At 62.0% G+C, this 25,992-nt stretch overlaps 3 protein-coding genes across 25 annotated transcripts; 2 read left to right on the forward strand and 1 right to left on the reverse strand.

Annotated features, from left to right (window-relative positions):
* The first annotated feature begins 1,218 nt into the window (after nucleotides 1–1,218).
* DNPEP (aspartyl aminopeptidase) lies at nucleotides 1,219–6,757 on the forward strand. 3 transcript variants are annotated; one of them, XM_071747600.1, is made up of 15 exons: nucleotides 1,219–1,250; nucleotides 1,756–1,843; nucleotides 1,916–2,004; nucleotides 2,084–2,197; nucleotides 2,490–2,615; nucleotides 2,751–2,881; nucleotides 3,248–3,332; nucleotides 3,800–3,907; nucleotides 4,145–4,222; nucleotides 4,563–4,646; nucleotides 4,922–5,082; nucleotides 5,230–5,269; nucleotides 5,650–5,751; nucleotides 6,089–6,256; nucleotides 6,643–6,757. In XM_071747600.1, the coding sequence occupies exons 1-15, from the start codon at nucleotides 1,227–1,229 to the stop codon at nucleotides 6,691–6,693; spliced, it is 1,449 nt and encodes a 482-aa protein (XP_071603701.1). In that variant the 5' UTR covers nucleotides 1,219–1,226; the 3' UTR covers nucleotides 6,694–6,757. The 3 variants fall into 3 exon arrangements, with proteins under 3 accessions (XP_071603701.1, XP_071603703.1, XP_071603702.1); XM_071747602.1 differs by lacking the exon at nucleotides 1,219–1,250 and adding an exon at nucleotides 1,373–1,390; XM_071747601.1 differs by lacking the exon at nucleotides 1,219–1,250 and adding an exon at nucleotides 1,619–1,639.
* Nucleotides 6,758–7,479: 722 nt separating this feature from the next.
* PTPRN (protein tyrosine phosphatase receptor type N) lies at nucleotides 7,480–19,069 on the forward strand. Of its 4 annotated transcripts, none has more exons than XM_071747610.1 (23): nucleotides 7,480–7,639; nucleotides 9,222–9,272; nucleotides 9,448–9,561; nucleotides 9,814–9,919; nucleotides 10,069–10,249; nucleotides 10,359–10,683; nucleotides 10,893–11,009; nucleotides 11,149–11,228; nucleotides 11,316–11,599; nucleotides 12,070–12,156; nucleotides 12,306–12,385; nucleotides 12,629–12,693; nucleotides 14,956–15,168; nucleotides 15,297–15,506; nucleotides 15,585–15,732; nucleotides 15,894–15,967; nucleotides 16,270–16,347; nucleotides 16,479–16,598; nucleotides 16,709–16,875; nucleotides 17,962–18,015; nucleotides 18,144–18,208; nucleotides 18,302–18,375; nucleotides 18,470–19,069. In XM_071747610.1, exons 1-23 carry the CDS (start codon nucleotides 7,537–7,539, stop codon nucleotides 18,539–18,541), a joined length of 2,868 nt encoding a protein of 955 aa, XP_071603711.1. In that variant the 5' UTR covers nucleotides 7,480–7,536; the 3' UTR covers nucleotides 18,542–19,069. The 4 variants fall into 4 exon arrangements, with proteins under 4 accessions (XP_071603711.1, XP_071603712.1, XP_071603713.1 ...); XM_071747609.1 differs by having other exon boundaries at nucleotides 7,481–7,639; nucleotides 10,051–10,249; XM_071747611.1 differs by lacking the exon at nucleotides 16,270–16,347 and having other exon boundaries at nucleotides 10,051–10,249.
* Nucleotides 19,070–19,272: 203 nt separating this feature from the next.
* DNAJB2 (DnaJ heat shock protein family (Hsp40) member B2) lies at nucleotides 19,273–25,330 on the reverse strand. Of its 18 annotated transcripts, none has more exons than XM_071747641.1 (10): nucleotides 25,192–25,328; nucleotides 23,606–23,695; nucleotides 22,519–22,694; nucleotides 22,045–22,098; nucleotides 21,780–21,899; nucleotides 21,533–21,622; nucleotides 21,299–21,404; nucleotides 21,111–21,181; nucleotides 20,652–20,858; nucleotides 19,273–19,670 (listed from the first exon to the last, which is right to left on the reverse strand). In XM_071747641.1, the coding sequence occupies exons 2-10, from the start codon at nucleotides 23,668–23,670 to the stop codon at nucleotides 19,660–19,662; spliced, it is 900 nt and encodes a 299-aa protein (XP_071603742.1). In that variant the 5' UTR covers nucleotides 23,671–23,695; nucleotides 25,192–25,328; the 3' UTR covers nucleotides 19,273–19,659. The 18 variants fall into 18 exon arrangements, with proteins under 18 accessions (XP_071603742.1, XP_071603749.1, XP_071603748.1 ...); XM_071747648.1 differs by having other exon boundaries at nucleotides 22,519–22,628; nucleotides 25,192–25,325; XM_071747647.1 differs by having other exon boundaries at nucleotides 22,519–22,628; nucleotides 25,017–25,301.
* Nucleotides 25,331–25,992: the final 662 nt, after the last annotated feature.

A 25,992-nucleotide genomic window follows, 5' to 3' on the forward strand; every position in this document is an offset into this window, starting at 1 on the left:
GACACCCATTCTCTGGGCACTCACCCACTGTCATCAGCTCCAGGCACCCATGCTGAAACTGTCCCCAGGTGTCCCTATGCATGACCTGGGGACCACCCAGGAGCACCCAGCCCTGAGATGGGTGATGCTGCCAGGGGGAGCTGGGGTCTGTCACCTCAGGTCCCCTCAGCAAGAGGGAGCATGTGTGGCCCAGCTCTGAACTGGGGTGCTGGGTGCCTTCTCCCAGCCCTGTCCCATCTCAGCAGGGTGCTAGCCCTGTGTTTTGATGTGGTGGCTGTGGTTGACATGGCGACCCTCCAGCTGTCTGCTTGCGGGGTGCCAGGCAATGGGAGTGCTTGTCTACTTTGGGGAGGGCGAGTGGCAGGTGCTGGGGGCTGGGAGCATAAATCCAGAGCTGTCATGAGCTCCCAGCACGGCAGGTCCCAGGGTCAGGGGCAGCAGGACCACCAGTTCCAGGCCCCAAGACATGGATAGTGTCTCTGGACAACAGGGTGCCCACGCTGGTGACTCAGGAGCTGGGAATCTGGCTGGAACCAATCACCTGGGCCCCATGCACTGCTCACAGACTGCCACGTCCTTCTGTCTCCAGGAAGACACAGAATCCTGCTGGGAAATGATGCACGAGCTCTGATGGAAACCCAAAACCCTGCTGCCACACCCAGAACACTTAGAGGACACAGCCAAGGGCAAGAGCCACCCTGATCCAAACCACCCTGCTCAGGCTATGCCCCTCCTGGGGCTGGCAGATAGGTGGGGTCCACCCTGTCACCATGCCACCTCCCAGCACCCCGGCACATTACTGTCACTCAGGGACGTCAGTTCCCAACATGGCACCAAGTGCTTGTGCCTTATTTACTGTGAGATCCAGGCAGTGCCAAGGCCCCAGGGGGAGCAGCAGTGATGGGGGGACTGCCACTTGGTCAGCTCCAGTGACTCACCCCAAAGACACCCAGCATCCAGGAACCATGTGTTCCCCTGAGTACCTCTGGGTGGTGTGGGGTCAGCTGTAGTTCCTGGGCAGCCCTTGCTCACAGCACTGCGTGGCTGTCCCTGGAGAGTCTGTCCCTGCCCCTTGGCTCCCACCCCAGCCCCTCCTGGCTGTGCCCTGCTTCCATGGACCAGCCCCTCAGCTCTGCCTTGGCTTTGGCAGGCACCGTGTTTGCTTGGCCCTGGACCAGGGTGCAGGGTACAGGGTGTAGAGTGTGGATTGCAGGGGTGTGGGGTGCATGGTTTGGGCTGCAGAGTGCAAGGTGCAGATTGTGGGGTGCAGGTTGTGTGTTGCAGGTTGCAGGGTTTGGATTGAGTGCTGTGTGTTTTAGGGTGTAAAGTACATGGTGGGGGTTGCAGAATGTGAGGTGTAAGGTGCGGGGTGTATAGTGTGGATTGCATGGTGGGGCAGCGCATGGTTTGGGGGGGCAGCGTGTGGATTGCACATTGTGGCATGCAGGGTTTGGGCTGCAAGATCTGCATGGTGTGAGGCGTAGGTGTAGGTGCACGTGCAGGTGTAGCTGTAGGTGCAGGTGTAAGGCGCGGGGCGCGGAGTGCGGGTGCGCGCTGGGCGTCCCTGGCGCATTCCTCCGCGCCAGGAGGGGGCGCGCTGGGCGGGGCGGGTCAGGGTGGGGTGGCGGCGGCCATGCAGGTACCGGGCGGGCGCGGAGCGGGGTTCGGGCCGTGCCCGGGGCCGGGGATCCCCGGGGGGCGCAGGCCTGGGGCGGGGGTGGTATCGGGGCTCTCCGCTGACGGCGGTGCCCGCAGGCGGCGGCTCAGGGCTCGAAGCAGGCCGCGCAGGCGGCGGCGCAGGAGCTGGTAAAGTTCGTGAACCGGAGCCCTTCGCCCTACCACGGTGAGAAGCCGCCCGAACCCCTTCCTCTCCCTCCCCTCGGTGCAGGCCCCCTGACGGCTTTTCCCCCCGCAGTGGTGGCCGAGTGCCGCAGCCGGCTGCTGCAGGCCGGCTTCCAGGAGCTGAAGGAAACGGAGCACTGGGAGGTGCGGCCTGCGCAGAAGGTGGGTCCGGCCGGGGGCAGGGGAGCGGCGGGCCCTCAGCCCTACTGCGCTGCCCTTACTCCTGCACCCCTGCCCGCAGTACTTCGTCACCAGGAACTACTCCACTCTCATCGCCTTCGCCGTCGGCGGCCAGTTCCAGCCCGGAAATGGGTTCAGCCTGCTGGGTGCCCACACCGACAGCCCCTGCCTCAGGGTAAGGCAGGACGGGTGCCTTCACTGCGGGCTGCGCCCTCCACTTTTCACTCCACAAGCAAAAACTGCCCCGACTCCCCCTGTGCTGGTTCCTTACACCTTCCAGATCTGCTGACCAGAGCAGCCCATGCTGACCCCAGTATTGCTCCACCTACTGTTAATGCCTTTGTGCCCTCTGTCCCTCGCAGCACCCTGCACCGACAGGATCAGCAATGAGAGTCCATGCGTGCTCCCTGTCCCTGACAGTTCCCCAGTCCCTGTGGCTTTGTGGTGACACCTCTGCTCTCTCACAGGTGAAGCGACGCTCTAAGCGGGGGCAGGTGGGCACAGTGCAAGTTGGTGTGGAGACCTATGGAGGGGGCATCTGGAACACCTGGTTTGACCGAGACCTCACCGTAGCCGGGAGAGTGATCATAAAGGTGAGCCTGATTTTGGACAAGCATGGTGGGCTGCCTGTGTGCCCTCAGCTCAGTGTCTGTGACTCTCACCCAGAGTGAGACCTACTGTAACCTCTCAGCCCTGCAGGCTTGGCCTCAGCAGTCCTTGTCTTGCAGGACCCAGCCACAGGACGCCTGGAGCAGCGCCTGGTACGTGTGGAGCGGCCCATCCTCCGCATTCCTCACCTGGCCATCCATCTGCAGCGCAGCATCAATGAGAACTTCGGGCCCAACACTGAGCACCACCTGTAAGGCCTGGCTTGGCCCCAACCCCTGGCTGTCCCTTGGGAGGGCTGGGACCCAGCTGGAGTAGAGCCCAACCTCAGCTCTCTCCCTTTGGCAGCTGCTCATCACAGTTGGGATTTCTGCACTGGCTTTTCTTAGCCTATAGTCCCAAACTAAGTCCCAAGCTTGAGACTTAGGAAAGGACACTAGGGTGTCCTGAGGTGGCACAATAGATTCGTGCCTGAAATGTTGTGTGTCCTTGCTCTGTTCAGCATGGCAGTCACTCCCTGGAGGAGCAAGGCAGGCACCCCAGGGAGGGCTGGTTCTGTGTGACCTAAGCAGGAGAGGTGAGCAACACCCTGGGAGCTGATGGCACCCTCTCCCCACAGTGTTCCTATTCTGGCCACTGCCGTGCAGGAAGAGCTAGAAAAGGAGGTGCTTATGGAAGCCACACCTTGCAGTACTGCATCCCAGGTGAGCGTGGTGCCAGGGACTAACCAGGGGCCTTGCCAGGACCTCACACTTGTCACGTTTGATTTTTAGTCCTCAGAGACCTGCCAGCAGGTTCCCCCTCTCCCCATGGACTGCTGGTAACCTTCCACCCTGCCCCAGTGCTGTGTACATGAAACATCTGCTCAGCCATCCCTGTTCACACCCTGGTTTGCAGCCATCATACAGAAGGGTGTGCAGCCCCCATGAAGCTGTCATCGTCTCCCTGGGGAGGCAGAGCAGGGAAGGGGGGGTTGCACAGGGGGCAGAGAGCCCCTCACTGCTCCTTGCAAATGATCCTTCTGCCCTGCGTGAGGTGGAGGCTGCAACATGGGACCTTTGAGTAGGAGGCAGGACAAAGAGTGGAGTGTGTGATGGCTCTGCCAGGGGGAACAGGGAGCTCCCCCAGCCATCCACTGCCACCCCTGCCCACAGCTCTGCTTTCTTCCCAGGCAGAACGGCACAGCCCTGTCCTGCTTTCCCTGCTCTGCTCCCAGCTGGGGGTGAAACCGGAGCAGATTGTGGAGCTGGAACTTTGCCTGGCAGATACGCAGCCAGCGGTGAGTCAGGGCAGGAGCCTCCCTGTGCCCGCACACAGCCTGGGGACTGGCACTGCACAGGTGTTACCCGGCACACTTCCTCTGCCTGGGGAATGCCAGGGTTCAGACCTGAGCAGAATGAGAGAAGGCAAGTCCTGAGGGGCATAGATGAGGGGTCTGGAATGGGGACCCAGTGGTAGGTGCCCATTTTGGTGACCCAGAGCCTGTGCCCTGCTCTACCTGTCTCTCTGCCTGCAGACTCTGGGTGGAGCCTTTGATGAGTTCATCTTCTCCCCACGTCTGGACAACCTGCACAGCTGCTACTGCGCCTTACAGGTGAGCAGGAGGGGGAAAGAAGCCTGGAGGCTGCAGCATGGCCCCTGCACACCCCATCTCAGCTCAGGCTGGCCCGAGGCTCTGCAGGGATGTGTTCCCATGGGGTGGGTCTGGCTTACTGGAGAATCAGGTTGGATGTGAACCCTTTTGCTGGGTTGCATTGTGTGAGGGGTTCCCAGCAGCTCCCAGGGTGACTCCTACTGTTGCTGGGCAATGTGTGTGCCCACAGCTCCCTTCCTCAGTGCTTTGGTGTTCTCCTGGGGAAGTTCCTGCTTGCTCAGTGCTGAGCTTTGGGGTATGAGGTGGAACTCAAGCTGGTGTCCTTTCTCTAACCTTTCAGGCCTTGATTGACTCATGTGCAGCACCCTCCTCCCTCTCCAAGGAGCCCAACGTGCGTCTCATTGCACTCTATGACAATGAGGAGGTGAGTGAGGGACACAGCCATGGGGTGGCTGTCACAGGGAGGGGTTCCACATTCTTCACTGTCCCCCAGCCCTGCATGGCAAGAAATAGATCCCAGGCCCCAGCAGTCAAGGTGGGATTTGCTTAATCCCCATGTGAAGAGCCCAGACGGAATGGGAAGCACTGGTGTGGTTGGAAGCTGCTCTGCTGGCTTTGGAGAGCCCCTGCCACTCATCCAGCCCCTGGGGTGCTTGGGGGTTGCACCATGTGAGTCATGCTGATGGTGGTCCTTGGCAGGTAGGGTCAGAGAGCGCACAGGGTGCTGAGTCCTTGCTGACGGAGCTGGTGCTGCGACGGATCTCTGCATCACCTCAAAACCTGACAGCCTTCGAGGAGGCTGTGGCCAAGTCCTACATGATCAGCGCTGATATGGCCCACGCTGTGCACCCTAACTATGTGTGAGTAGACCGAGCAGTGCCACAAGCTAGGGGGCTGCCCTGCTGGTTGTTGGGACATATCCCTATCATTCCCCAGGGAGTACAGGCAGTCCTTGTTGTGGCAGGATGGGAGTGCTGTAGCATAAAAGTCCTGCTTCTCTTTTGCAGGGACAAGCATGAGGAGAATCATCGTCCTGCCTTCCACAAGGTGAGGGCAGCCCTCTGCTATGGGCCAGGGCAGGCACTGTCTCTTCTGCAGCACTGTGAAACACCCAGACAGCCCCTGGAGCATGGGCCTGGGGTGCAGTTCTGTGGCACCCAAATAGGAGATGTTTGTCCTGGAGCACAATCTAGCCATGCTGGTGTTAAGTCACTTGCAGCAGCCACAGTATGGGCCCTGGAGCGAGCCCTTCCCTGCTGTGAGCTGGGGCAGTCCTCGTGGCAGTACTGTCCCCATCCCCACGGATCACCCAGGGAGGGGAGAATGTAGAGGTGGGTCGGGGTTGGATGGCATTGGCAGGAGTGTTTCCAGAGACACCAACTATCCCCGGGGGCGATTGCGGCCCCGCGGTGCCTTCCCTTACGCAGGGCCCCGTCATCAAAGTGAACAGCAACCAGCGCTACGCCTCCACGGCTCTCACCGAGGCAGTCATCCGGGACATCGCTGCCCATGTGGGTGTTCCTCTGCAGGTGAGCAGGGCTGGCCCAGCCCTCTGTGAATGTTACCAGCTTACTCCTTGACCCTGAGTGCAGGAGACTTGTGGCAGACCCCACCCCTCTGTTACCGTATCCATTCCTGCCAGCATCTGCACTGCTTGCTGCTCCGGAGCTCCAGCTCCAGGGCTCCCTCAGAGAACAAAAGGGCAGGGCCTGGCCTGAGCATGTCCTATCTCTGGGTGATTTTGCATACTGGCTCAAGGACAATGCTACTTCCCCACCCCGGGTTGCCTTCCTTCAGGCTTGGGGAGGCATATGGGAGTCCGTGGGGGACAGTGTGGGGAGCAGCTGAGGTCATGTCCCCATGCAGGAGTTCATGGTACGCAACGACACACCCTGTGGCACCACCATCGGCCCCATTCTGGCCTCCCGCCTGGGGCTGCGTGTGCTGGACATCGGCTGCCCACAGTTGGCCATGCACTCCATCCGGGAGATGTGCTGCACGTCGGGGGTGCTCCAGAGCATCACCCTCTTCAAGGTGAGCCCAGTCTCCCCATCCTGTGCCAGAGCCCCCTATCTGCTGTTCCACATCTCCTGCATGCAGGGGGACATGTCTCCCTGTCCCCATCCAGCCCCACCTTGGGGCTGAGCCCAGCCACCCCCCCCAGCTCCCCACCCCTCTCAGAAAATCCCCCCTTTGCATCCCCGCCTTCCCTGGTGGCTGCCATCCCCAAGTGGTTCCTATGGTAACCAGTGCTTGCCTTGCGTCGCTGATGGGTTACCATGGCAACACGGTCCTGCTCTCTGCCAGCAGCTGCCTGCTATTACGCCAGGCACATAACCTGACAGGGAGCCTCTGCCTGTTTCCGCCCACCCCACGCTGTCCTGCCTGGCCCACCCTGATGATGGTCTGTCTCCTTCCAGGGCTTCTTCGAGCTCCTGCCGGTGGTCAGCAGCAGCCTGGTGGTCGACTGAGCACAGCAGGGAGGGAGCGGCGGTGGGCTCAGCCCTGGCGCCATTAAAGCATCTCTTGTCTCGCTAGCGAGTGGTTCATGAGCGCAGCTGGGGGAGATGGGGGACAGACCTGGGTCCCACCCTTGCTCTGCCCCAGGGCCAGCAGTGGGACCCTGCTCACCCTCTCTCAGCACTGTGTTGGGTGACAGGCACTGGGGATCCCAGATAAAGGCCAGAATGGCGCTGTCTGCCCCCACAGGGAGATTGGAGAAAGGGGTTTGGAAGGGGGGGGGGGGCGATATCTCCTGCTTCCTGCACAGCTGAGGCCACTGCAGGGGATGAGGCCTGCCCTGCTATGACTGGACTAAGGCCTCCTGCCTGGCCCTTCTGGACCTGAAGCTGCAGATGGAGATCGGCGGCTGCCCGCTCCTCTCCGCCCTTTGCAGGTGGGGGTGTGAGGGTGTGGCCCAGCGCTCGCTGCTCATTAGGTCCTCATCTGAGGTGTGGTCCGCCCAGAAACCAATGGGGCCGCCAGGCAGGGAAGGGACAGGCGGTGATTGGCGGAGGGGCTACTGGCGGGGTGGCACACCCCCGGGGGGGCGTGGCTCGCCTCCAGGGAGGTTGTGATTGGCGGGGTGTCCCTTCGGGGCGTGACGTAATTGGCTCCGCTCGATAATAGGGGGCGTGAATACAACGTCTTGGAGGGGGGAAAAGTCTCGATCGCTGATTGGCTGCGGTGCGGGGAGGCGTGGCGCTATTGGTGGGGAGGGGGCGGTGGGAGGGGCGCGCGGCGCGGCGGGGCGCGGGTTGGCGGCGGCGGGGGCGCGGCCGGCGGGTGCGCCATGGTGCGGCCGTGAGTGGAGCATGGGGCGGCGGCTCCTCCGGGCGCTCCTCTGCCTCCTCCTCCTGGCCGGCCGCGGGCTGCTGCGGGACGGCGGCGCCTCTGCTACCGCCACCGCCGCGCACGGTGAGACCGGGGCCGGGCAGGCGCTTCCTGGGGAGTGGCTGGGCAGGGGGTTCTGCGGCCGGTGCTGTCGGCGCTGCCGAGGATGCTGTCACGGCGTGCAGCGGCAGGCCTGGCCCTCGGCAGAGAGCGAGAGAGAGCAGCCTGGCGCCCGCACGGCTGGTGTGGGGTTGGCACCGGAGGGCGCCTCTCTCCTCGTCTGGTGGGGCTGCTGGGCTGGTGGTGGTGCTGGCCCCGGGCCCCCGCCGCCTGCAGAGCTACTGCCTCCTGGGGGTGCCGGTTGGGAGCAGGGCGATGCTCGTTTAGGGACCCTGCCCGGGGCAAAGGCGGCGTCTGGGGCTGCCGCAGGGATGGAGAGCCTAAGGCAACGGCGCTGAGCGGTGACTGCCTGCGGGACCCTGGCGCCCTTTAAGCCGCCCTCCACCGGGAAGCGCGGCCGGGCCCGGGATGCGAGGGCGGGCTGGGGTACCTGCTCTCCTCCAGCTCGGCCCGTGCGGCCCCTGCCGGGGGTTCTCGGGGACCCGAATAGCAAGCCTGCAGTTTCCCCGGCCCAGCACCGGTACGGTCGCGGCGGCCGCTGACTCACTACCGGGCGCCCGGGGGCTACTGCATCTCATCCTCTGGGAGCTATGAGGTCCGACCTCATAGCGGGAACCCCATTATCCCAAGGAGCAGGAGACGACGGTGGCGGAGCGGCTGCTGCCGTGCGCCGTCCCGCCCGGGGAGCCGCCCGAGGGAGCCTCACGGGGCCGCGGCCGCCGCCCCTCCCGGCGGAGCGGGGCGTCCCGGCCGAGGCGGCTACGCCGCTTCAGCACCACGGACAGCGCCCGCTCGGACCGCCGCTTCGGCCCGGCCCGGCCCACCCGCATCCCCTGGCAGCGGGTCCTGTGCCCCCACCCTCCCGGGGGTGCCCGGTTACTGGGGGCCCCCCTCCCCACTTGCCCCCTTCCCCTGCGGCGGGCTCGGCGTGCCCCTCCCTCCCCTCCCCCCGGTTGTTTTCTCGTTCCTTCCTCGCCATCCAGGGCTGAGTCATCGCCTGCTGCCGTCTCGCTGCTGACGGGCTTGGACCGAGACGGAGGGGGAAAGGAAGGGGAAAGCCTCCTCCTGCCCAAGTACTCCCCCTCGCAGGGGGAGGACAGACGTATTCCCCCCTCCTCCCCCGCCAGCTGTACGCGTGCTTTGGGGTCCCCTTGCAGAGAGAGTATGTCCCTGGTGTCACAGCATCCAGGGTCTGTGTCCCTGCCTCGTAGTGTCGCATGTGGGAGGACAACAGACATGGTCTTGTAACTGTCTGGTCCCTCATCTTTCACTTCCTAACTGCCTGCACACAAAAAAACTCCAAGCCTTCCCTCTACTCCCTACAGCCAGGCTCTGTACACAAACCCTGTCTTGGCTTTGGGGTGGGGGGAAGGCTGGCACCAAGGCCCTGCCTTGGACTACCAGGCTTTGCCCCTCACCATCATCACTTCATTGCACCCCCATGGAACTTTTATGGAAAGCAAAAATCCCCAAGCAGCTGATGATGGACAAACCCTGTTAGAGCCCCCTTGGCCACTATGCTGACTGTCCTGTCTGTCTGTCCCAGGTTGCCTGTTTGACCGGAGGCTGTGCTCCCCCCAGGAGGTGTGTGTGCAGGGTAAGTGGCTAGCCAGGGGTGCAAGGGTCCCTTCTTTCTTCCCAAGGGAAGAGATATGGGCAGTACTAGGCTACCTGGCAGAGGAATTTGGTGGTTCAATGTGGGGTGGCATAGCAGGAGACCCTCACCTCAGGGATGCTCCTCCATCCCATCCTGCTGCCTCTCTCTCTTTCAGATGGGCTGTTTGGGCAGTGCCAGGTTGGCTCCGTGCAGGACAGACCCTACTTCCAGGTCACCTCTCACGTGCTCCAGCGCCTGCAGGATGTCTTGCGGCACCTCATGGCACAAGGTGAAGAGGGGAGCATGGGGGCAAGTCACTGCAGCCTGCTAGGGAGGGGATAACAGACAGTGGCACTAGTGCTGTCTGGGGTCCTGCTGGCCCAGGGGACAGGGTGTGCTGAGGAGGGCTCCAGGTGACTAGAAAGAGCAGAGCCAAACCCAGGACATGGGAGATGGACCAAGGACACCAGGGCAACCTCTCATGTGCTCGCTCTGCAGTCCACAGGCCTCCTCTGTGTCTCACATCTCACTCCCATGACAGGGCTCTCATGGCAGGATGGCATCACCCAGTATGTGATCTCACAGGAGATGGAGCGCATCCCCCGCCTCCGCCCACCACCCCCGCTGGAGCCAATGGCCAGGGACAGGTAGGACAGAGCCAGCTGCTAGTCTTTGAGCAGACCCCGGCAGGGCAGTGAGGGCTTTGTCCCCCAGGGAGAGTTTTGGGAGTGACATCCCCAGATCTAGGTGAGTCACACTGCTGCTGTTTGCCTCCAAGGTTCTTGCCCCTCCGCAGCTCCCCACGGCGAGCCCCGCTCACCACAGACCCTGGCCTGCCAGCAGCTCAGCATCTGGGGCAGCTCCCACCGCTGTTGCCCTCCCCCATGGTGCAGCGTTACCTGGAGCACGTCCTGCTGCCCCCCTCACCCCAGCTGGGCTATGAAGAAGCTGTGCTCAACCCCTACTCCTACCACAGGGTAAGTCATAGGTGGAAAGGTAGAGATGGGAATGGGTCTGCTGGCTCTGGGGTTCTTTGCCATGCAGTGGCAGGGCTTTGACCATGTAGGTTCTGTGTTTTGGTTGCAGTTCGGCTATCAGAATGGTGCTCACCAGCTCTCCAGCGGCTCAGCCAGGCAGAGCCCAGAGACCTCCTCGCTGCTGGGCCGGGTCCCTGCCCAGGCCTTCTTTGGGGCTGGCCCTGTGCCCTCCTATGGTGGGCAGCCAGGAACGGATGGGGGGCATCTCTTCCAGGACTTAGGCATGCTTTCCCTGCCCAGAGAGAAAGCTGGCCACTCAGACCCTGCCAGCACTAGGCTCCAGCACAGCTTGCGGCTCTCTGGTGACTACAGGGACACGGAGGAGAGGGAGCAGACAGCACCTCTAGCTGCCCAGCCTCCCCCTGCGCAGACAGGTACCATGTTCTCCAGCCAGACACCAGCCATCACCCTCATCCTGTCCCCACAGCCGCGTTGTTTGTGGCTCAGACTCTGCCTCATCCTTGACTTCATGCCCATAGGCAAATGTTTCTCCTTGACCCCACCTGCCCCAGCTACTGTGTCCCAAACCCGTGGTCTCTCTGTGGATGCAGAGTGTCCAACCTGATGCTATGTCCTCTTGCAGATGCTGCCATGAAGAGACTGGCTTCCCTCCTGGCCAGCTATGGACTGGGGCTACCAGAGCTGAGCCCCCAGCAGCTAAGCAGCCTCTCCGCCCTTCTCCAGCTGCTCCAAAGCTCTGGTGAGTGGGACGTAGGGATGGGGAAGGCAGGGACTGGTAGTGGTGGGTGCCAGCATGCCTTATTTTGTGAAGAGGGTCTTTCCTCTTGGGTAGGAACCAGGTCCTTGCTGCAGGACCTCTATCTCTCTCTCCTTCCCAGGTGCTGCTGGCCCCGAAGTGCTGACAGTGAAACGGGTGGGTTTGCAGCAGGGTGGTGCTGGAGGAGGTGTCGCGCAGCAGGTGGGATGTGTGTGTGTGTGTATGTAGGGGAGAAGACCCACAGGGCTCTCCTTGGAAGTCCCAGCTCCTCCCTTTTCCTCTCTCCAGATGTTGGAAGGGGACATGCAGCACAGAGAGGAGCCAGTGCACCCTACCTCCACAGTGCCACCCCCCAAAATCCCAAACAGCAGCTCCTTAGGGGATGGGCTGAAGGACAGGGCAATGTCCTTGCCACCCCCCCACGCCGAACCACAGCAGGGACTTGGTGGGAGTGCACTCAGCCCTGGGAATCCGACTGTGGTGAAGAAGAGCTACACAGAGGAGAATGGTAGTGGGGCACAGAGGGGAACACGGCCACCAGATGAATATGGCTACATCATCACAGACCAGAAGTGAGAGCTGGGGATTGGGCAAGGGGGTGTGTTTGGAGGGTCTGAACCCACTACCCCACCAGCTGTTACAGGTCCATGTGCTCAGCTGAGCCTGCTTGGGTCTCTGGTAGGGTAGTTTCTAGGAGGGTCAGCTCCTCCATCTTCTCTCCACCTGCAGCCCTTGTTCCACCCCAAAGCCTTCCCTTTCAGCCCATGCCAAGATTAGAGCCAACTTCTGCAGGGCAGGAGGCTGGGATGTGCTCAGCTGGGTGTGTGTGCACAGCTGCCTCTGCATTCTTGTATGCAAGGGTGGGGAGTTGGATCACTCACATACATATAGTCTTACCTCCTGCCTGCCTTACAGCCAGCACAGCCTTTGCTGCATGCATAGAACTCCCTGTGCCTGCCTGTCACCCTTTCCCAGTCTCAGGGAGCATGGTCTCTCTCCTCACCCCCTATGCCTGCTCCTCATGCTGCTGCTGTCCCTGCAGGCCCCTGGGGCTGGCTGCTGGCGTGCAGCTGCTGGAGCTCCTTGCCAAGCACCTCCACCTCTCCACAGCCAGCTTCATCAATATCAGGTGAGGGACCTGGGCCATGGGGGGCTGCTGTCACAGCCCTGGCCATGCTTAGCCACCCTCAGCAGGGAGCTAGGAGGGACCAGGCTGTGGTGGGGTTGGAGAGCAGGTCTGTGCTTCCTGGTTTCACACTGTCATCCCCTCTCTGGCAGCGTTGTGGGTCCTGCGCTCACCTTTCGCATCCGGCAGAACCCCCAGAACCTCTCGCTGGCGGATGTGGCCAACCAGGCTGGTGAGTTGCACAGAGCCCCCCCTGATCCTGCTCTTCTCTTCCTTCCAACTCCCCAAGTTGTGGGGTGGTCCTTCCCAGGGACTGGGAAGAGGAGGCTTCCACCATACATACCAGTTCCCTTGGCTGAACTGGGGAGCTGGAGTGGGGCAGGCAGCTATCAGGGTATTCCTTGGCTCTGTCTCTCGAGGGGGTCTCTAGGGTGGAGGGGAAGCACCTTTCTGACCATCTCCTCTCCGTCCACAGAGTATGTGAAGGCAAAGCTGGAGGCAGAGTTGGGCCTGAAGGTCATTCAAACAGGAGTGGGAGAGGTAGGAGTGATTGTGTCCATCCCTCGGGGCTGGGGCAGTGAGGGACACAGCACTGGCGGTGCTGCCATAGGTACAAGTCAGGAAGTATGCTCTGCCCTTGCCCTGGTGTGCAGGGGGCTTGGTGAGTGAGCTGTTCCTGTGGGTCTGTTGGGCAGATGAGGAGCGGAAGGCTCTGGGCGGCATTTCGGGCTGCTGTGCTGGAGATAGACTTGGGTGGTCTGGGATGGGCTGGAGCAGGACTGCTCCAGTGGCCCCCTTCAACCCAGCAGCATGATGCTGCCAAGCACTCCCAGAGCACTTGATTCTTTCCAAAACAAAGTCTTCATGGGATTTGAAGGCAGTTTTCAAAGGTCTCCCAGAAGCTGTCTCCCGTCCATTCCAGACCAGGGGGCTGCAGGCTACAGCCTGCAGGGTCCATCCTCACCCTTGCCTCCCCCCAGCCTGCACACCTCATCTCAGCCATGGCCTGAGCACCCCAGCAGTGGGCTGTAGCCAGAGCACCCGAGAGACCACAACTAGGCAGGCAAAATGCCATCATGCCCCTCGAGAATAGAAAAGCAGCTGAAGGCAGGGAACAGAGCAGGAAACATCTGCTTGGAGAGGGGCATCCCCTCCCCATGATCCTCTGGAAACCCCTGGGAACAGTCTCTTAGTGACACAGGGGCTGGAGATGGGGGGAGCCAGGCTGGCTCCTGTGTTTGCAGACTGGGGAGGGGAAGTGGTGCAGCACATCCCCAACCTGGAGTCCCTGTTTCTTACCCTCCTGCCCTGTGGCCATAGCTGTGTGTGGGGAGGAAGGAAGGACTTTGCAGGAGAAGGAGGCCACTGAGGCAACCCAACTCCATCAGCAGCATGTGGAGTGTCGCTATGGCAATGCCTTCTGATGTGGCAATTGGCAGGAGCTGGGGGAGATGGCAGAGGTGAGGGAGCTGAAGCTTGGAGGAGGCTGAGGCAGCTTTGTGAGCCCCCATGGACCTCCCCAGACCAGCCTGTGCTTTTCCTTCATCCCCCTTTCCAGGCTCGGAATTTGGTGGGACTGGTGCAAGATTTGAAGAAGGGATGTAGAGAGGCAGGGAGGCAGCAGGGCCCAGCCAGGCCTTGGAAGGGAGGTCCATTTTCTCCCCCAAGCCCTGCTGACATCTCCAGCAAGTGCAGGGCTGCTCCTGCTTGGGTGCCCAAGGGAGCCGGGAGGCACTGGCCCTGATGGCTACCCCTGGTTTTGGTGCTGGCTGTCTCCTGACAGCAGTCGGGCTGTCAAGGTTTGCTGGGGAAGGGGGGGACCCCAGGGGCTGGGGTATCCCCAGGCGATGATGGCAAAGACGTAGGTTGTGATGATGCAGTGTTTCCTCGGTAACCTCATCAGGCATGTAGCCAATGGGAGGCTGTGGCAGTGAGGTAATGCTGGCTCTGGCACCTCATTGGGCACGAGGTAGTTAGTGGTGGTGATGCCCAAACATTCCTGTGCTGCCCCAGCACCTGGCTTTCTGGGGCATGGGGCAGTGTCCTGATCACCAGCAGCTCTGGGAGGGGGAGCAGGTGTTTTGGTATTGGGTTGGGGTAATATCTCATTAAGCAAGAGCTCAGAACTATCCCACCCCAGCATGGGATTGGCATGGGTTGGGCTGTGCCCCTCAACCACAGGGAAGGAGTCCTGGTGGCATTGTCTGCAACATGGTAGGGCTGGCTTTGAGTCCCAGCTGAGGAGAGTGATGGGGAAGACTTGTCGTTCCCCAGCCCCACAGCTGGGGTGGCACCAGACCTCGGGCAGTTCAGACATGTCCTGCCTGCCTCCACCCCCCTGCCCCCCAAGTGTGTCCTGCCATGGAGCCATGGCATTTGGGTAAGCACCCTGGGGCTGGAGCCAGCACTACAGTGGCCACTAACCCCTTGGGCTGAATCTGTCCCTCATTGACCTCCAGCTGGGCAGGAGCTCAGTGAACCTGGGGTTGCTGCCTGCAATGCTGAGAGCAGGGAAGCAGCAGGTTGCTGCTGCTGGGCCTTGGCTAGGCTCTGGCCCCTCTACCAGCCCCAGCACTGGTGTGAGCAACACCCTGTGCAATATGCAGGTGGGTGCACTGTGTCTCACCCCAATGGCACCTGCTGTGCCACATCTGAAAGGTGCTGGAGGAACCAGTGCAGCACTGAGTGCCCTTGCTGGTTTAGCTCCCCACAGCCCCAAATATGGTGCAGCATATGAGGTCTGTGCCCCACCAGCCCCATGCAGATGCCCCCCTACTAACTCTTGCTTGGCTCTATCTGCAGCGAAATGAGGCTGCTGCCTACTCACGCCCATCTCACTTTGGGGACGGCTTCCACTCAGTGCTGCTGACCTTCATTGCACTGGCCTGTGTGGCAGGCATTGCCATCGCAGCTGCTGCTGCCTTCTGCCTCCGGCGCCATGCCAAGCAGCGGGAGAAGGAGCGCCTGGCTGCCCTGGGGCCCGAGGGTGCTGCTGACACCACCTTCGAGTACCAGGTAGGACCCCATGGGATGCAGGACCCTGCGGGATGCAGCCCTGCTGCACCAGTGTCACTTGAGTTGCACAGGGCTGCCCTGTAGCAGTGCTGCGGCTGAAGGTCATGGCTCTTGCCGGGGTCCTCCAGGAGCTGTGCCGCCAGCACATGGCTGCCAAGTCCTTCTTTGGCCGTGCCGAGACATCAGCAGCACCAGCGGAGACCTCGCGGGTCAGCAGCGTCTCCTCCCAGTTCAGCGATGCCCCGCAGCCCAGCCCCAGCTCCCACAGCAGCACTCCCTCCTGGTGCGAGGAGCCTGTCCAGTCCAACATGGATATCTCAACTGGACACATGATCCTGGTGAGCTGACCTGGCAGGGTTGCAGCCCCCTCCCTGACCCTGCAGGCTGCCAGGCTGACCGCTGCCTCTCTGTCCCAGGCCTATATGGAGGACCACCTCCGCAACCGGGACCGGCTGGCCAAGGAGTGGCAGGCTCTCTGTGCCTACCAGGCTGAGCCCAGCATCTGCTCCATTGCCCAGAGTGAAGCCAACCTGAAGAAGAACCGCAACCCTGACTATGTGCCCTGTAGGCATCCCAGCTGTCCTGCCCTAGGGACCAGCTCCCAGGGCCATGGCAGGAGGGTGGTGTGGGGCATGGGGATGCTTGGGGCCATGGCAGGATGCAGTGCAGGTTTGCCCCCAGCTTCCCCAGGTACTCACCGCATCCCCTGGCTTTCATTTCCCCAGATGATCATGTGCGGATCAGGCTGAAAGCTGAGAGCAACCCTTCCCGCAGTGACTTCATCAATGCCAGTCCAATTGTAAGTAACCAATGGGGACTCCTGTCCTGCCACCCTCCCCTGTGATGTGCTCAGCCCAGGCCAGGATCCCACTCTGGGACAGAGCTGGACTGAACTCACATCCTCATGAGCTACAGCTGTGAACAATGTGCCTGACCCATGGCTCAGAAGTAGTTAAAATCCATTTCCCTCCTGGCTGTGGCACCTGAAGTTCCCTCCCTAGCCCTCCCATCATCCCTGGAGTATCCCCCCCTGCTCCTTCCAGTGCTGCTGACCCAAAGAGCAGGTAGACTGACACCCCCCCACACTCCTTCCTGCTCTAGATCGAGCATGACCCACGGATGCCAGCATATATTGCCACACAGGGGCCCCTGTCCCACACTATCGCTGACTTCTGGCAGGTGAGTACCACCCGGCTGTGCCAGCCCACTGGGGTCCCTCAGGGTGCTGTCCACCAAATGAGTTGCAGTGGCTTGGCTGCCCTCCTGCCTGGGGACACTCAGTGGTGACACCCCTCATGCCTTGCCCTCAGATGGTGTGGGAGCATGGCTGCACCGTCATCGTCATGCTGAGCCCCCTGGCTGAGGACAGTGTCAAGCAGTGTGATCGCTACTGGCCGGATGAAGGCTCCTCTCTCTACCACATCTATGAGGCAAGTGTGGACAGTAGCCTGGGAGAGGGGGTATTCTTCAGCTCCTGTCCCCCCCCACACACACAACACCCCTGCCCAGAATTGATGCCCTGGCTACCTCTCTTGGGCAGGTGAACCTGGTGTCGGAGCACATCTGGTGTGAGGATTTCCTGGTGCGCAGCTTCTACCTGAAGAACGTGCAGTCACAGGAGACCCGCACTCTGACACAGTTCCACTTCCTCAGCTGGCCAGCTGAGGGTATCCCTGCCACCACCCGGCCCCTCCTCGACTTCCGCAGGTGAGCACCCACCCTGTGCCTGGCCAGCCCCTGGGGAGATAGCAGGGGGTCCCGACCACAGGGGACAGATGGGTGAGGACATCGCTGCCAGTGTGATGAGGGTCAGGGCTGTGGCATGGACAGGCTGTGGGGGATCAGGGGTGGCTGTGAGTGGGGAGGAGCAGAAGAACCAGGTTCTGGTGAGTTTGGAATGAGGCTCAGTAGAGCTCGGTAGGCAAGAAACCTCCAGCTGAGCTTACCAGGGCTCTCCAGCCTTCATGGGGAGGGTGGGAAAGTGCTCTTACCTGGAGTTGGCATGGGGGACAGCACTGCCTGACACCCTCTCCAGCCACGGGTGCAAGAAGCCCAGGAGCCAACCTTGAACAGCTGTGACCCATTGCTCCCAATACTCCAAAGCCAGCAGAGGGTCCTCAGCTAGCCTGAAGAGAGGGCTGTGGGGCTGTGAGCGCTCCCAGGAGCTTTGCAGGCAGCGCCTGCTGGAGTCTCAGCATCCCTGGGTGGTGGTGGCCTCCTGCCAGGGGCTAGCCTGTCACTGTTCTCAGGACATGTGAGGCCAGGGTCCCTGCTTAGGGCAGTAGGGGGTCCCCAAGCACATCACCCTCCTCTCCGCCCCGCTCACTCTCTCTCTGTCTCTCTGTCTGTCTCTGTCTCTCTCTCGCAGCTGCCGGCGTCATTTTTGTGATTTGCAGCTAGTAATCTGGCTCCAGTTGCATAGTCACAAAAGTGATCGTTGGCAGCCGTGCCTGCTGCATGGAGCATGCCGGGAGCCCCGCTGGCACCTGGCCCCCAGCTTCGCATCCCACCGGACCAGAGATGCTCCCCTGGGGGTCCTGCCACTGCTCCCCTCCCCAGGCTGGGCACCTGAGGAGATGGGCTCCTCTCCCTGCCCGAGCTCCTTTCCACCCATATTCCCCATCCCATGCCCAGCACCACTGGAGAGGCAGGAGGAGCCATGCACCAGCCCCCCAGGGCCACATCATGGGATGTCCACTGCCTCCCTTTCTGGATCAGCACAGCAAGGGGCACCTAATGCAGCCATGTCCCCATCATGGAAGGGCACTGACCTTCTCCCTCTTGTCCTTGCAGGAAGGTGAACAAGTGCTACCGGGGTCGCTCCTGCCCTATTATTGTGCACTGCAGGTATTGCTGGGGACAGAGAGGGGGGGTACAAGCTGGAGGGGGGGGGGGGGGGCTGGAAGGCTCAGACCTGCTGGCTGGGACCAGTCCCTGGAGCCCGTCCCCCTTGTCCAAGTGTCTGTGTCTTGCAGTGATGGTGCAGGCAGGACTGGAACATACATCCTCGTAGATATGGTCCTGAACCGAATGGCCAAAGGTAGGTGCAGGACAGCACTGCTTCTGCCCTGTCTGGGGGGGCACAGGGCCATGTGCTCGGCCTCTCCTACCATCTTTCTCCCCCCTGCCCCAGGGGTGAAGGAAATAGACATAGCTGCTACACTGGAGCACATCCGAGATCAGAGGCCTGGCATGGTGCAGACCAAGGTACCCCAAAACCTGGAGCTCCCCTCCCTCCCTGAGCACACAGAGCTCCTGGTCTAGCAGGAAGACTGATGTCCCCTCTTCTCTCCTCCCTCAGGACCAGTTTGAGTTTGCATTGACAGCTGTGGCTGAGGAAGTGAATGCCATCCTGAAGGCACTGCCACAGTGAGGGCAAGGAGCCCTTCCCTCTTGTCTTCCCCCATGCTCCCCTGGCTTCCTGCGCTCTCCTTACCCTCACTGTGGGGCTGCCCTCCCTGTAAATTGCTGTCTGTGCTGCTGTCTGTGTTCCTTGTCCCCTCATCCCTCTCCCCTTTCTGTCCCCAGGGACACAGGGCTCAGCCCCTCTGTGTGCAGTGCACAGGACCCCATTGGACCTGCTGCCACTGCAGAGGGGACTGGGCTCATGTCCCCTATCCCCTGTGGAGAAGGGCCAGGTGAGGCTGCTGAGAGTTGGCTGTGGGGTCCCTGCAGCTGCTTTCCTGCACCCCAACCTGGCAGTCCTGTGTCAGGTCCCTTCTCTATACCCATGTGGGGGCAGGAGTGGGCAGGTTGGGGGCTGTAGGGGTTCCTGGCCCAGCCCCAGGTCCCCTCTCTGTGCTCCCTGCCTTGTCCCTCAAGCAGAAAAGAAATTTCTAGAGAAATATAATTTTGTATCTTGATGTGAATAAAGTTCTTGTGTCGCATTTGTGCAGCTGCAGCCAGGCCTGGCTTCTGAGTCTGTGTATGGGGGCAGGGGTGGGAGGCACAGGGACTCATCCCCTATCCCTGCAGGAGCACAGCCTGCACCCCACAACTGCCACATGAGCACAGCTGGGACTGGGCCCCCCCTCCCTGCAGGCAAGCACGGGGACGGAGAAGACCCTGCAGCCCCTAATGCAGAGACACCCCACAGGCAGCAGCTACTGCAAACAGTTTTATTGACAGCTGTCAGCAGAGGGGCGGGGAGGGAGAGGCTACAGCAAGGAGAGGGGCAGAGCACAGCCCCACTGGCTGAGCTCAGCCATGCTGCCCCTCGCTGCCTGCCACCAGCACCCCCCCAGCAGCCTAATCTACAGCAACCCCCCCTCCCCTACAGCCCCCCATTGCCCCCCTCCTCACCCTCTGCTGGTGCCCCAGGTATTGCTTGGCTGTAAGCCCTGTCCTGCCAACCCCCTGTCCCCCACCGCGTCCCAGGGAGCCAGAGAGTGCTGGGGGAAGGGGGTGGCAGGGGGTGGCCGTGCAGGGACAAAGCTGAGTCCTGGCTGGGAGAGCCTCCGTGGGCGTGCGCAGTCCCCGGGCGCAGCAGCCTCAGAACACACCTGGGGAGACAAGCGGAGGGGGGAACACAACAGCACCCGTGAAACCCTCCTCGGCCCAGGGCTAGGGAGTGGCAAGAAAGGGAGGGAGGAAGGTCCCAGAAGGAAGAGAGCCAAGGCAGGACCAGAGGCAATGGTGGGGGTGAGAACACCTGTGAGTATCACTGAGGGTCACTGCTGCTGTGAGAAACAGGGAGGGACAGCGCCCTCAGGCCAAGGCCAGGGGGTGACAGTGCCCTGCAGGGTATACAAGGTGCAGGGAAGGGGTGACCAGGCAGAGTCTGCAAAGGGGGAGACAGAGGAGAAGGAGGGGGTACAGGCAGGAACGACAGCATCCAGAGAGGAGAGACAGACACAAGGCACCAAGCAGAGCCCACGAGCGCATCTCTTCGTGCAAAGAGGTAGAGCCCAACCCAGTACTTCCCCAGCCTGGGCAGGGTCAGGCAGCAGCCAGGGAGGCATTGGCTGGATCCCCTACCCGCTTGCAGGGCAGGCAGGGAGAAAGAAGCAGGCAGAGCCAGGCCACACCTGCCTGCAGGCACCCTACACTTCCAAAAACCAGGGCAGGAAGCTGCCCCTCTTCTCAGGACCCCAAATAGGGCCCCTTTTCCAGCATGACCCCCAACTGTGGCAGCCCCCTCACCCAGGGTGCCACCAGCCACCCACCCACCTGAGCAGCAGCAAGGAGGCAGGGCAGTAGATCCCCTCCTTCTCTGCATGATGCAGGATCCGAGCCACAGGCAGAGAGCCCACCCCACCTCCTCTCCCTGCCCCATGGCACGGAGGCACAACCCCAGCCCCACGCTCAGAGCAGGGGGCAGTGCCACTTTGCTTTGGGGGCAAGTTCGTGCCCTGCTGCAGCAGAGCTGCTGGTCCCTGGCAGCTCCTGTTCTGGTCCCCCCAGGGGACCTGGGGCCCTGTGGGTGGAGGACAGGGTGCCAGGGCTTCCCCCTGGTGCCAGCAGGGTGCTGGGGCCATGCCCACCTGCTTGGTGGTGCCCCGCGGCCTCCATCTCGGAGAGGCTGTAGGCCATGGCCAGCTGCAAGTCCTCATCCTCATCCTCGCTGTCTGCGTAGAGGCGGACAGGTGAGGAACTTGGGGGCCGGTGCGGGGCAGGAGGTGAGGGGGGCCGTGGGGCTTGCTGCTCCCGCCGGCTCAGCTCCAGACCCAGTGCCATGTCGTCGGGAACACCTGTTGGGACAGGGGCAGAGGACAGGGATTGTGTCCACTCCAGCTCCTCAGAGCTGGCATGGGGCCCCAGCAACTCCTGCCCACCCCCATAATCCTCCATGGCAGAGCTCTCAACCAGGGCTGACCAAAGCCAAGCCTGGATGCAGCATGCCCATAGCCACCTCAAAGGAGTAGAGAGGTCTACAAAGGGAAAAGGCATGAGGAGGTGGCACTGCCAGACCCAACAGGTCAGTGTGCAGAGCTGCTTCTTACCATCAATGTGGATTGACTTCAGCTCCCCATCCTCTTCCACTTCCACCCGCTCCTGCCCATTCTCAATAATCCTACAGAGAGATGGACAAGGGCCAGACAGTCAGAGCATGGCAGCAGCAAGCTGCAGGGTCTGAAGCCCACCAACAAGGGGGGGCTGTGGAGGTGAGGTGGGCTGGCATTGCCCTCACCTCTTGGTGGTGATGCGCTTGCCATTAACGAAGGTGGTGGAGGTGGAGACAGAGCGGAAGCCCATCCCTGCATCAGCACCAGAGCTGAAGGATGAGGTGAAGAAATCTGCAGAAGGGAGTGACAAGGCTGGTGTCAGGGTGAGGAGCACAAGGAAGGCAGGGGACAGACCCTGCACAGGGGGATACAGTGTCCTGGGCCTCCTCTGCCAGGTATGTGCTGGCAGTGTTTCCTACCTGAGGATCCTGGGAAGGGGGTAAAGAAGTGGCTTCCCCCATGGTGCCGGGAGCCAGGTCCTCGCAGCTCAGAGAATGGCAGCATCTCATCTGGAATGCAGGGCCTCTGTCAGCACTGCCCCCGAGGCTTGGTGAGCAAGGAACAGGTACCACCCCCAACCGCAGCAAGCCCTGTCCCCAAGCCCAGCAGCTGCCCACAGACCAGAGAGGTGCCCCCAGGCTGGCCCCCCCCCAGCCCTGCACACACCAAAGAAGTCAGCGAAGGGGTCTCGGCCACCAAAGAACTCCCGGAAGACATCGTGAGCGCTGCGGAAGGTGAAGGTGAATTCAGGGGCCCTGGCATCGGCCCTGGAGCCCCCTGCTCCTGCTGGAGGGAAGAAGTTCAGTCAGTTAAATGAAACCCTGGTTGGTAATTCCCCAAAGGGCGGGAAGGCCCAGGGGCTCCATACTCACACCGGTTCTTCAGAAAGGGCTCTATCCAGAGCTGCAGTAGTCCCTGCTCACCCACCTACCTGCACCCATAAGTCCATCCTTGCCATAACGGTCATAGACATCACGCTTCTGTTCTGGAGGGAGAAGAAAGCCAGTTGCCAGGCATGGGCAGGAGCACCAACATTTCCCCCAGTCAACAGAAGTGTAGAACAGCAGGGAGCAAGAGCAGGGGGGTGGCATGAACACCCACAGCACCAACACCATTCGTAAACCCAAGTCAGGGCATCGGGAGAGGATGCACAAGCTGCAGGCCTGCAGGAGAAACCTCATCCCAGAGGCCAGCACCCAGCATCTCTCCCAAGAGCTGTTTTGGTGGATATGCGGGGAAGTAATCAAGGCCCCACAAGCCAACCAATAAAGCTGGAGGGACCCACTGTCTCCCAGAGACGTCCAGAGATGCCACCCGTGTGAGCCCAGCACACCCCAGTGTGCTGACACCCCAGTGAAAGCAGCCCCAAGTAGGGGTAACATGCAAGACAGCACTGGCTTCTTACTGTCTGACAGCACTTCATATGCCTCGGCTATCTCCTTGAACCTCTGCTCAGCATACTCCTTGTTGTCCGGGTTTTTATCTGGGTGCCATTTCAGTGCAGCCTTCCTGTACCTGCACAGATAGGCAGCGATGAGGCTCCTGTGACGGTGACCCGACTCTGAGCACACACCTCTGACCCTGTGGGCAGAGGCACCTTGAGCCCACTTCATCCAGTGCCCTAGAGCCTCAGGCATCAAACGGGAGCTTTCTGGACTAGTTCTGACTCCCAAACAAATATTTACAGTACGCAGCAATGCAATGCATCCTGTGCTTGCCCCAGCTGCCTTCAGCAGCAGCCCTGGATGGTGCTCTCACATTTCCTCCAGAGTCTTCCTGGGCTCGATTGTAAGCATGCATGGACCAGGGGTTGCTGGGGGGGCTTGTGGGGCCAGGTGAGTACAAGCAGCCTGTTCCATCCACCTGCAGCTGGCTGGGATTAACCGAGGCTGCCCAGCTCCTCTCATCTGCTCTTAGGAATACTGTCCAGCAGGGACCTCTGACTCCTATTTCTCACCTTCTCAGGCAAGCCACAAGTCGACACCCTCAGCAGATGCAGACCTTGCCAGGTGCCAAGCAGCAGGGTGAGAGGCAGGACCTGGGGGAGGCTCTGTCTGCCCCCGGGCCTCCCCTGCAGTTCCTGGGGCACAGCATGGGGCCTGCCACCTTGGGCCATGTCCCTGCCAGGGGACACACTGCTCCTCACCCTAACCCTTATGCCAGCAGAGCTCCAACCACCCTCTACAATCCCTGCACCCTCTGGAAGAGAGCAGACACCTCCAAAGATCAGTGGGACCAACCTCCATCCCCAGGCTGAGTGGGGACAAAGGGACCAAACCCCACCAAGAGATGCCTTTGTGCAGCAATGAAGCACAGCCCCGCTGTGGCCTCCACAGAAAGTAACAAAGGCTGGATTGTCACCTCTGGAGCTTGGTCCTGTCCCCACCGGCCCTGCAGGGAGCCCCAGCCTCTGGATCACTGGAGCCAAGGCAGAAGGTGGGGGCTCGGGCTGCTCTGCCCACCAGGCAGGGTCATGTCTGCCACGCACTTACGCCTTCTTAATGTCGTCGGCAGTGGCATTGCGGCTCACGCCCAGGGCTTCGTAGTAGTCCACCATGACGTGTGCTTGTCCCACGAGGCCACTGTCAGGGGTGGAAGGCAATGTCAGGGGTCTGCATGCTTGGTGTAGCAACACTGGGTGTAAGAGAGAATGGGCAAGCTACCCTGCCTAGGCACGCTGAGCACCTCCCAAGTCCCGCCGAGAGGGGCTCAGCAGCATCTCCTTTCATGGCTCCCTATCACCCTGGCTATAACTCAGCCTGCTCAGCTCAGCCCCAGCTGGGATCTCTTGGCCACTGCTATGCCGCCGTCCCACCTGCATCCCCCCGACTTACCCAAGCAAGCGGACACGGACCCCTGCTGCCGGCCCCACTCCCCTCCAGTCCCCCCGGGTGGCTCTGTCCTGGGGCGGGTCGGGAGCAGTCCGCTAAGGTGCTTAGCGGCTGGAGCGGATTAAGGGCTCAGCGGGGACCCTCCCCGTCCCCGGGCACCCCGGGTAACTTCAACCGGCCGCCGCGCGCCGGAACGACGACGGCAGAGCACTCCCGCCGCTCCAGCACCCCCGGGGTGTCAACACCCCCGCCCGGTACTGCTCCCCCGCCCCTGCTGCCCGGTCTCATCAGCTGACGGGAAGGGAGACGAGGACTGTCCCTGCCCACCGCTGGCAATGGCACCGACACCGGGAGCACGGCGGGGCGGGGCAGCGCCTTCGGGGACCGCCCCCCCGGCCCAGCTGTAAACACGGCGCTCCCGGGGCTTCCCGGCCCGGCCCGGCTGCTGGAAGGTTCCGCCATGCCCCACTCCTCTCGCCGCCACCGAAGAGCAGCCCTGAGCTGCAGTAAGCGGATTTAGGCCACCGGGAGGAGTGGGTCCGGCAGCAGAGGAACCGACCGCACCGGCCTGGCCCCGATCCCCGGTGCGACACTGTCCCCCGGTGCCCCCGTTCGTCCCGCTCCCCGCGCACACCCCCTTCCCCGCCACACCCCCCGACCCAGCGCCCACCTGAATGCCTCAACCGAACCCTCCCCGCCCGCCCCGGGCCGCCCGCGGCCGGTGTCGCGCGTTCCCCCCGCCCGGTACGCCGCGGGGCTTGGAGGCGGCTCCGCTGCCCGACCAGCGGCGGCTGCAGCCAACCGCAGCCCGGCCGCCTTCTGACGTCACGCTTTCGCTTTCCAGGTGGGTGAGGTCATAGGGAGGCGTGCTTGCGGGAGGAGCGAGGTTTCTCCGCTGCCGGGCCCCCTTTCAAATGATCGTCCCAATCCAAGTCCCTGTCCCTTCACCCACCCCAGCCTCCAGCCCCATCCCGGTCCCCATCGCAGTTCCTGTAGCCCTCCCTATCTCCGTCCTCATCCCTGTTCCCGCTGCCCGGGGCTTTTTCCGCACCCTGAGCCCCGCTACTCCCACCCTCGAAGCCGGGAAGCGAGGCTCGGCTGCACGGGACCCTCCAAAGCGCCTCGAGAAAACCGGGAGCCCCCGGGGGCCTCTGCCTGCCTCAGTCTGGGCGCTGGGACCCAGAGCTCCTCCCCGGCTCCCTTCGCTCCCCGAGGATGCACCGGCAAGGGTTGGGGAGGGCACTGACCTCGCCCGCAGACCCCGGTGGTGTAGCCAATGCCGCGAGCCCCCTGGGGCACGGCCACCGCCCCGGGCAGCCCCCGGGCTCCGCTCGCCACTGGCTTCCTGCCCAGTCAGCTGTCCGCCTGGTCCCTGCCTGAAAGGCCAGCGGGAGGGGACAGGCGGGGTGACTCAGCGCTTTGCCCAGGCCGTCCCGCAGGGGCGGGGGCATGGAGGGCACAGGTCCCGGCAGAGCATCACCAGTCCTACACCCTCTCCAGCCCTGCTCAGGCAGACAGAAGCCAGGAGCAGCGAGCCACCCACCACCCCGAGCACCAGGGTGCCCAGGTTCCCATAGCATCAGGGTCAGGAGACAAGCATGCACTGGGAGCTTGGATGTGGACTTGGATGTGGAACTGCTGCATGGTTTTCTCCCCATCCGAACAATTGTGGGCAGACTCGAGGCAACCCACTTGCATCCATGAACCTGTACTGGTCACAGCGATCACACTGTTCCCACTTGCTGTCTGGACGGAAGGAGAGCCTGGTCTCTCTGCAGGGCCATAGCCTTTGGGAGCCCCTCCCCACCCTGCACTGCAGGTGGGGTATTTCTCTCACCTCTTGTAGATCCCTAGCTGGGAAACCCTGCAAATTTTCCCAGCTAGGGGAAGTACCGCCAGTACCACTTTACGGGCCAGCCTGGGGAGACCTAGGGGCTGAGTCGGGCCGTTCCCAATACACCTTAGGGACAAGTTTCAGGAGATCTATCCCAGGAAGAACCCCCCTCAGCAACAGAGGGTGTGGATGAGCACAGGGATGGGTGAACTGC

The sequence above is a fragment of the Heliangelus exortis genome, chromosome 6 (assembly GCF_036169615.1).
Source record: "Heliangelus exortis chromosome 6, bHelExo1.hap1, whole genome shotgun sequence".
Classification (NCBI taxonomy): domain Eukaryota; kingdom Metazoa; phylum Chordata; class Aves; order Apodiformes; family Trochilidae; genus Heliangelus; species Heliangelus exortis.